Source organism: Poecile atricapillus, chromosome 1, assembly GCF_030490865.1.
Source record: "Poecile atricapillus isolate bPoeAtr1 chromosome 1, bPoeAtr1.hap1, whole genome shotgun sequence".
NCBI classification, from domain to species: domain Eukaryota; kingdom Metazoa; phylum Chordata; class Aves; order Passeriformes; family Paridae; genus Poecile; species Poecile atricapillus.
Genome location: NC_081249.1, coordinates 90,153,436 through 90,163,449, shown reverse-complemented (window position 1 = coordinate 90,163,449; position 10,014 = coordinate 90,153,436). Strand labels below are relative to the sequence as shown.

At 45.8% G+C, this 10,014-nt stretch overlaps 1 protein-coding gene across 2 annotated transcripts in view; it reads left to right on the top strand.

Annotated features, from left to right (window-relative positions):
* Positions 1 to 3,037: 3,037 nt before the first annotated feature.
* Positions 3,038 to 10,014, top strand: part of SIDT1 (SID1 transmembrane family member 1) — a 41,418-nt gene continuing 34,441 nt past the window's right edge. Inside the window, exon 1 of one of the 2 annotated variants that reach the window (XM_058840516.1) lies at positions 3,038 to 3,417. In XM_058840516.1, the coding sequence (XP_058696499.1) occupies positions 3,229 to 3,417 (189 nt within the window). In that variant the 5' untranslated portion in view covers positions 3,038 to 3,228. The remainder of the gene's footprint in view (positions 3,418 to 10,014) is intronic. The other variant, XM_058840523.1, reaches the window with a different exon arrangement.

Genomic DNA, 10,014 nt, shown 5'->3' with positions numbered 1-10,014 from the left:
GGTCCTTCTACAAAATATGTGCCCTCCACACAGCCAGAGACAAAAGTCCAAGAGCATCATCCCCTTTTCTGGAGGTTTGGCACCCTGGGCTCATGGGCAGCCTAGAAACAGCACAGCTGAGGGCTGTCCTTCTTCCCTCCAGTGGCTTTGGCATCAGGGCTTCGGGGAGGATTCAGCAAGGCCTCTCTTCCCCCTCACAAGGCAGCTGCATTTCAGGTGAGGCTCTGGTCCTCAGCTATACTTGAGCTGGAGCTACAGCCATGTGACAGCCCTGTCTGTATCCCTTTGGCCCGGATTGGCTGGCCAGATTCCTGGCCAGACCTCAGATCTGCCTCACTGCTGGGGACTCACCTGCTGCTGATAGGACTCTGTGTGTCCCTGACTGCCATCACCAGACCTGAGTCACTAATTTATGTTGATCTCAGATCTATCCCATTGCTATTGACTTGTCCACCAATCTGGACTTTGTTGATTCCATATCCTGGCTTGTCTTGCTCATGGGATGGGGCCCTGGCTGATGAGGTCCCTGCTCTGCCTCTCTCTCTCCTCTCTGTGTTGTGACACTCAGATTCCTGTCCCTTAGGAAGCATCTGGTCCTTGCTGCCTCTTGATGCCAGAGTACTGTGGCATATATAAGAAAAGATCACTTCCACTGATTCAGATTCATGGTGTATCTGGATGAGAATACTGTCTCTTAGAGGGATCGGTTCTTTCTTCCAAAGTACATGCTGCCCTTCAAGAACAAGATCCAGGTGTAATGAAAAGGGAAAATGGGCTACTCATCTTCATCAAAGGGTCTGAGTGAAGTGTTATAAATCAGCCAACCTCCATTTGTTATCTGGAAAAGTAATGAAACAGTGCGCAAGCAACTAAATAACAGTAAAGTGATGAGCAGCAGGGACTCTGCATTTGTCCAGAACAAATCATGTCAAACTAACCTAATTTATTTCTTTGCCAAGATAAGTGACTTGGTAAGTGCTGAAAGGGATAGGTGAAACATGTTTTGATTCTGTAAGGCTTTTGTCATGGTCTTGAACACCACTCTTATAAATGCAAATTGATCTCAGATGGTATTAACATGAGAGGAGTGTGTGATTTAGAAGTAATTCCCAAACTGGTGCACTGGATATTTTCCTGTCAATAGGAAGGTATATCAAACAAAAGATTTTATCTGTCTGCTAGGATTGTTTACTTTCATTAGCAACTTGAGTATTGGAGCTGACCTTTGACTTCAAATTTCTGCGAATAGCACCAAGTCAAGCAGTACCATATTTTGAAGGCAAAGATTTGAACAAAGGTTTACCATTGCTAAATCACAGAAAGAGCCTCAAAATAGTGAGATGAAATTAAGATAAGAACAATGTATAACACTTGGAAAACTTAAATTCTCAAATTAAAAATGAGGGAAAATGTGTAGTGTTTGGTAAGATACCATAATGTACATCTAATCAGGGAAAGCACTTTAAGAATAACATAACTCTGCATTGGAAAATTTGGACTATATGAAGAGCCTCTCTTTTGCCATGAAACCAACACAACTAGAGAGGGATAATGCACTGATATCCCAATCACTGAAAATACCCATGACATCAAATGACACAAAATTTATTTGCAGCTGCCACAGCTACCTTGGTTTGCAGAACACCATCTTTGGTGCCATGGGTCACATTGCTCTGAGGAACCAGGCATGCCCCTTACCTGCTTTACCTCCTCCTGTTGCCTGAATTCCACTCTCTGGGAGAAGATGAGTTTTGTAGTGTCCTCCCTCCAGCACATGCTAGAGGGCTGCTGGCCCTGGCAGAGGGACCTGTGCATCTACAGAGAGCAGTGGGTGAGAAAGAAGCTGTAGGGTTCAGGAGCCTTGGACTCTACAGGGTAGAGAGGGGAAGCCACATGTCTCCCAGTGCTGCCAGTTTGAAGTCCCCTAGGACTGGTCATGCCATGTCCTGTTAAGAGGCAAGATAGAGTCATAAAGTCTCCTGGTCTGCAGAGCGTGATATTCCAGGCAAAATCTTTGTGTTGAATTCTCCATCTTCCAGCAGATCGCAAGTGGTTTATTTTAGCCTTAATGATACTTCTTGGGACTCTAACATAAGGCAGGGTGAGCTGAACCCTGCTTCGAGACAAACAGAACTAACAATTGTTTAGTTTTTTCTCTTGGCAGAAATCACACAAGGGCCCGGAGATCAAAATGGCAGCATAAGGCATGCTGGCTCGTTTTGCTGAGCTTTGCAACTTTTCCTCCAAAGACAACAAGTGACCCCCCCCAAGGAAATCTCTCAGCCTTGAAAACAAAACCCACAACTTGTGGAAAGCTTCTGGGGTCAGAGTCACTACAGTTGGAGACTGCAGGCTGACTTTATAAAACTGTGGCTCCTGAAAGTCTATTTTCTTGGACTTAGAAATGCATCCCTATGCCATGGGATCTGATGTGTTTCCTAGGTGTGTTTTCAACAGAAGACCATAGGAGAATTAACCCATGAGAGAGAGATCCCTTGCCTTTTCACAGCCCAACAGTATCGCTCTCATCTTGCTGAAAAGGTTAAGAGCATCACAGTATGGTTTGTAGCCAGTCCCATGGATGACGCAAAAAAGACATGCACCAAGCCATTTTCAGATTAATGAAATTACATTTGCTGCTGTCTTTCGCACCTTTAGGCTGCACTAAAGGACGACAGCATTTATCCCAAAGTTAAGAGATGCCAAAAATAAAGGTTAGGGAGCGCCCCATACAGGATTGCAGGTGCGAGCGGCAGCTCCAGCAAGCCGGCAGAATATGGAGCCAGGATGCCCCTAACGCGGTGGGCAGGGAGTGTTGAAGCCCTGCAGGTGCTGATCCCCACGTGCCTGACGATGCCAGCGTGTCCTTGCGCTCACGACACGGCTCCCCAACAGGAAAGGCTCCGTGACAATTGGCTGCTAAGCCAGGCTCAGAATTCGGGGCCGGTCACATAGAGGAGACCCTCCTCCCCTGGGCTGGCCAGCCCGCCGGCCAGCCTCCCTTCCCTTCCCCTCCCGTCCCCGCCCCGCCGGTCGGCGGAGGGTCCTTCCCCGGGGAAAGTTGCTCGGTGTCCCCCGGGCGAGGGGCGGGGGTGTGCGGCGCTGCCCCCGCCGCCTCTCGTCCGTGCTGCCGAGCTATTTATTTAAATCGCAGATAAAGCACCTCGCCTCCCGCCCTGCCGGGGACACACAGTCCGGGCGCCCCGCGGGGTCGGCAGGAAGGAGCCCATGGCCGGGAGGGCAGCCCCGGGCGCCGGGGCTCTGCTCTGCGCCCTGCTCTGGGCGGCAGCGGCGGCAGCGGGGGGCGGCCCCGGGGACAACCCCGCTCCCGGCGCCTTCGGCCGCGTCTACCGGGGCGCCGTGAACATCAGCGCCGAGCGGGTCTACGCCTTCGCCTACCGCAGCGAGCCCGGGCAGGTAGGAGCGACCCTCGAGGCGCCAGGTTCCCCGCGGCGGGGCGAGCACCGTGTCCCACTCACCCTCTCGGCTGGGGGGTGTGTGCCGGGGAGGTGCCGGCGCCGCTGCGGCTCCGCCGCTGTGCGGGAGCGGCCCGGGCTCCCCCTCTGTCCTGCCCGCATCCTCCCGCCGCCGCGGTGGTCGGGAGCCGCAGTGCACCTGCGGGCTCCTTTCCACCTTTCCCGGCGCGGACAGGGCTCCCCGGGGCTGAGGGCTGGGAGGGTGCCGGTGTCACAGGAGCTGCGAGGTGGGCAGGTGGTCTGGTGCCCCCCGCTCCTAAAGCGGGGTTTGATATCCAGCAGTTCTAGCAGCAAGATGCGTTTGAAGTCTAGACGGGAGTTGTGAGGATAATATTGCTACGTTAAAAATAATTTTAAAAAATCGACAGCACAAAATCCACAAAAAAGCCATACTAACAAAAAAAAAAAAAAAAAAAAGTGTGTGTTTGTGTGTGCGCACTTAATAAGCCTTCTTAAATGCTGTATCCCCCAGTGTGTATATCCTTAGGATCAGAGTGCTCTTCCCCGGTAAGCCCGGGAGGTGAGGCAGGGCTCCTGCAGGTGTGTGTGAGGAGGCTGCAGGGCAGCCTGGCCAGGGGCCACCCATGGCTGTTTGATGGTGGAAAGAAACCTGTCATTTATGTATACCCAGTTATTGCGGGTTGCCCCCTCCCCACTTTTTGTCGTGTTTATCTCAAGTAGCTAAGTGGTACATTGGAAACTCTGGCCCCATTGTTTGGATTGGGCGTTAATTGCCGAGTTAGGTGATCTGATGTACCTAAAGATGGTGAACTGGGTAGATTAATCTTCCCTCCTGTCCTCAGTTGCACAGAATAATAGAAAATGTAAACCACGGCTTTTTCCCACACTGTATGCTATGTAATAAAATGCACCTGGTATTTATGGGCCAGCAGTTGGGTGTCTGGTCTATGATGCAACTGAGCCCAGCCTTACTTAACTGTTGGGTGTCACCAATGATCTCAAGAGGTCAAAAGCACACTTTGGGCTTGAGCCTCCTTTTGGAATCTAGTCGAGGTGTAAGTTAGGTTTCTTCAGGTGCTACAAGTATTGGGTATTATGATGAGGGCCTTTTGGCAGTCCAGATGTTGTCTGTGGCTTGTTAGCAGAGACAGCACCAATACTGACTTCAGTTAAAATGAATCTGCTTCCTTCAATTTAATGTGCTCTTTGAAACCGTGTATTTTTTGCTGGACACCTTATGAAAATAAAGCTTTCTCTGCTGGAGAGCTACAGTGAAACCACAGCAGGAGGAGACCGGGAAGAAGCACATGGCTGCTTGGTGGTGTTTGTAGGTACCTAAATGCAACTTCTAGGCTACTTCTAGACACTGAGCTGTTCCCATGACTATGAACTACAGACTGCTCAGCACAGACTACTGATTGACTTAAGCAGGAGCTTTAATGGACTAACCTCCATGGTCCTGTATGCTGGAACATGAAGTCTCTGCAGAGATAGAGGGTTAAGAGTGTATCTAAGACGGGAAAATTCAGGTTTGAGATATAATATTTTTTTCAGTGTAGAGCTCACCAAGCGCTGCAATGAATATGCTTAGAGGGCCATGCAACCAGCTGCTCTGAGGAAAAATGTTTGGAAGACAAAAACTCTTTAAATAAAGATGGGCTTTCAAAGGAAGTTTTCTGATAAGGGATGCCTAGAACAGGTTCTGATGGTAGAGAAGGCTCCAGAGACACTTCATTATGGCCTTTCAGTATAAAAAAAAGCTTATAATATGATCAAGAAAAGCTTTCTGCAGTGTAATGACAGGACACAGGGAAACAGTTTTGAACTGCAAGAGTGTAGATTTGGGTAGGACATAAGGAAGAATTCTTTTTTTTTATGATGAGGCACTGGAACAGGTTGTCCAGAGAAGTTGTGGATACACATCATTGGGAGTGTTCATGGTCAGGTTGGATGGGGCTTTGAGCAACCTGATCTAGTGAAGATATCTCCCTGCCCATGGCAGGGTGTTTGGACTGGATGATCTCTGAAAATGATCTTCCAATTCTGTGATTGCTTACTGAGCTCCATAGGTGCCATTTCTGAGATGAACCAGTGGAAGCTGGCAAGAAGGTGGCTGATCTAGCTGGGGTGATTGTCTGTGGCTATGTGCATCCCCTTTCCCAGCCGCAGCCCTGAACCCATGAGAGGCAAACATGACTGGATCTCCCCTTGCTGGCATGGTCAAAGGTTGAACTGTCTTGGTGTTCCTGTGTCTCAGTGTTGTTGAGAATTGCTCAAGATTTAAAAGCTTGGTAGTGGAAATATTGGCTTTAATCCCCAAGTTCTTGTGGGCAGGGTGTTCTTAGGTAAAAGTGGGAAGATGTTTAGGGACATGCTGTCTTCTTGCTGTTGGGTGTTGTAAAGGAATGCAAGTCCTGCAAAAACTCAGTGTATTAGTTGTTGCCTTTTGCTACAGTCTTAAGCCTTGAACTCCTAGTGAGGGAATACGAGCCGGTGTTTGCCAGTTGCCTGCCACTTGTGAGCTCTCTGCTCTTCTGCTCTTTTTGGTCTCTTTCTGTCTCTGTGCTGATGGCAGTTTAGCCAGAAGCCTCTGATAACTCAAGGCAGATACCACATGGGCAATCAACCTTGGTTACAGAAAAGTTAATTGAATAAAAAGAGCGTTCCCCATATGGAAGGGCTGCAGCGGATGAGTTTAATTGCTCTGAAACAAAGTCAGGTCTGGAGTGATCTAGCTCTAAAAACAGGAATTAATTTTCATGATACTTTAAATTCTGCTGTTTTCCCCTCTGCTGCTCTCTCTCACGAAGCCAGGCCTACAAAGCAAGGGAAAACTTGGGGACAAGGACAAAATATGAGGGCTGGCTTGTGATCCATCAACCCTCTGTAAATTTTCTGGTTACTGATGTGCTATGGCTGCACAGGCACATCTGAAAAAGCAGCTGAATAGAGCAGTGCTTGAATGATGGATGAGAGATAGAAAGGAGCAAGACCTTTCCTCCTGTTTGGTGCTTTAGAGACTTGCTGCTTTCTGAAAAGTATTGTGCTTGCCTGACCTCAGAGGATGCTCTTCATCCATGTAATCATCCTTACTCCTTGGGATGTGAGAATGCATGCAACAGGTGTGAAAAACAAAGTTCACTCTTTAAAATTTTAAAAAGTTTAATAAGGGATAAAAGGGATAAAAATCCATTGTTGGGGTGCTTGGCTATCTGCCAAAAACACACCCTTAGCTTAAAACAATGTTCTTTATATACTGTTATATTACAGGGGGTATATGCATATTCATAAGAGTTTATACATATCCAAAGATTTCTTTGAGTTTAGATGTTGTTTTGCTTGGTTTTAACTTTTGACTTGTCTTCATGCCATCTTGTAGATTAAAGCAATATATTTTATTTCTTCTCATGGGTCTATCCTGTTGTTTTTATACTCCCTGATAATGAGTCAGTAAATTAGGTTCTGGTTTTTGTCACTGTTATCTTATTACTATTCTATTTAGTCTATCGTAGTCTACAAATGCAAGGAACTACTTGATTATCTTACACCATTCTCTGAGTTAGTTACATAAAAGTATTTTAACATCACATAGCCTCTATTTTAATACTGTGCTACAGCCTAAGATACATTTATCAAATTACTATTTTCCTATTTATATAAGCTATACTGTGCATACATAAACTCACAGATTATGCTACACCAAAAAGCAGTTTAATGGAAAAATATATATATTGTACCATATAAACATCTATGTGATTAATAATAATATTCAGAAGCTAATACACAAATGAGAAAGACAGTACTATATTGTCATTTAAAACGTACAGGAGGGAAAAAGTGAGTCCCATGAGAGTATTCACAAGCAGGAATATACAAAGTGAAGAAACCACAACTCAGGGCTCTGCAGCAGAGCTGCTTTGAGACATGTGGCTTCCTTTCTGTTCAACTTATGGGTAAAATGAAAATGATGATATTTCTGTGTTGACCAAATCACCCAGCTGAAACTTCTGTGTGTAAATACATTGCCAGATCTCTTCTCTCTGTCTGTGGAGAAGGAAAAACCTTCCTATGTGCTGTGCAGAAACACTTGTCTAGAGGCAGGAGAGCTGACAGTCTTTTAAGTACTAGGATTTAGGCCTTAATTGAGGTGGAACTCTCAAAGTGAAGTTGTGCTGAGGAGAAGCACAGCCACCTCTGCTGCAGAGGTCTTCGACAGCTGGCCTGTGAACAAAGGCACGTGACAAACTCCTTCCTCGTGGTGGAAACTATTAATTTGTACTGGGGTAGTCTTGCTGCTTTTGGAATTCCCTTTTTTTTTTCTTTCTAGCTGCTCTATGAAGTTCTGCCCCCTGCACAGCTGCTTGTCTAATTTTTAATTCTGAGTGCAAAAAAACATAGTAATAAACCCAGCTGGGTCACTTGTTGCTATGCCCTCATGCTCTAACAGCAAAGGCAGATGTGCACTGTTAGAAGTCTGGTGAGCAATTAGATGGGCAAACAGGGTTATTTTATTTTAGGATTATTTACACTGGAGACATCCAGGATGGGGGTTAAAAAAAAAAAAAAGCACTCTCATTCCACATGTTCAACATGTCCTTGCTTGAGAGGGAGAAAGGAAAGAGACCTTTGCTGATTTGCTGGAGCTGCATGTGCAGTGCGTTCCTGCTTAGAAGACTGACAAAGTGCTGTAGAATGTTTCTGCTGGATTTACCACTGGCTGGAGAAGGCTTTATGTGACAAGTAAGAGAACCTGCTTAGTTGTATGTTTGCAGTAATACCAGGGTTTTCAAAAAGAATAGTGTGTGAGAGTACTGATGGAATTCAAAGTGAATGAGATTTTCCACCACTGTAAGATCTGGCAGTTGCTAATGGTTAATTTAATTTGTGAAAACACAAATTACATTAATATTGTGCAGGTTGGTATGTCCAATGTACCAAATTGTAAGTGGTCCAGGAGAATATCATGAGGAAGAAGACAACAAAAGTTTTTTTTTCCTCATTGGAGCTCATGTCACCGGAAAGTATTATTTGGGAAATACTTGGATTATATTTAGAAAACCAAGTATCTCTGAAGAGAACAAGTTTCCAACTTTCCATTTGTAGGCAACGCTCTTGCGATCCAGACACAGTTCTTGGACATTCATGCAGTACATATTGGTTGCAATGAGCTCCAAAGCCGAGCAGTGGGCTGCACCTATTTTAAGAGAAAGAGTGGGTGCTATTTCCCTCCTCCTCCCTTGCCAGGACTAGGAACAGAGCCCCAGCCTCAGTTCCCATATGGCCCAATTTACCATAAATTGTGATTGACAGTTGATTAAGCTGTGGCTTCTCTGCTGAGCAGTTGTGCAGTGTGAGGATGTGTAGCCCTGGAGTGAGTGCCTTGTCTGTGAAGTCTGTTTGAGGAGTGATGGGTAAAAAATTGCCTTCAGTCAATGAGAGGCTGTGTACTACCAGGGAGGGTTGCTACCATCATTACCCTTCCTTTTTTCTCAGAGTTCCAGGTAGGAAAACATTGACTGTCCTAAAGGAAGAGTGGTATCAACACTAGCAAGAAGATCAGAAGTCTTCCAATTGCATGCCTTAAATTTTGTGACCAAGTGCCTTTTCCAGCCAAAGAGCATGATGCATTTGTGTTCCTCTAACCTCTAGTGAATGGGTCTTGTTTCCTAGGTGTGGATGGTAGTTGCACTTGCTTTTCTTTAGGCAAGAAGCCAGAATGGGAATTCATTCACTCATATGTTCCTCTGGAATTGTGTGGTGAGTCACTTGCTCAGACCAAAGCCATCTGTCCTAGCTGCAGGGAAACTCCTTGATCTACTACACTGCGCAACCTGGTTTAATAAGTGGCAGTGATCAAATCTGTGTTTGCTGTTCTCTGCTGTTTGACATGCTAGTGTAGGTCTCACTCTAGCAGCACCCATATCTATTATAACAACTCTAAGAGTAATTTTTTCACCTTTTGCTTCTGAGCTGGCTTTGGGTTTCACATGTAGGACCCTTCAGGCTGGAACTAAACTACCTCAAAGTATTTCCATAGTGTCCTGTACATGTTCTCGATAATGTTAGTCTTGGTTCCAGCCCAGCTTTCAGTGCACAGCTACACCATGCATGCAACAAAACTTTAGTCTGCTGTTTGCTGAGCCCGAGCTATAGTGAGGACAACAGGTTAAGTTCTGTCCTTGATGCTGAGTGGAAGCCCACCGGTTTGGCCACAAAGATGCAGGTAAAAATCAAAGAAATTGGGAAGATTACAAATGCGTGCATGAGAAGATCTCCTGATGTTAGTAGAGCTGCTGTTATTGCAGGATCTTCAGGGTCTGAACACTATTGCTCTTTGGTTGCTAGCTCTAGCCTGTTCACCACAGGACACTGGAAGAGCCTCAGCACACCATTTCTGGAACCTAATAGTAAATGCCTTATATGACAGGAGTGTAGGCACAATGTCAAATCCAAAAAAAAAATCAAAGCAAATTATAGCATATGGTGTCTGAAGCCAAGCGGGGTTCAACAGAATCCCTTTGGAGTAACTTGTGTATATAAATTATATTTCTTAAAGAAAACAGCCAACCCTAGGAGG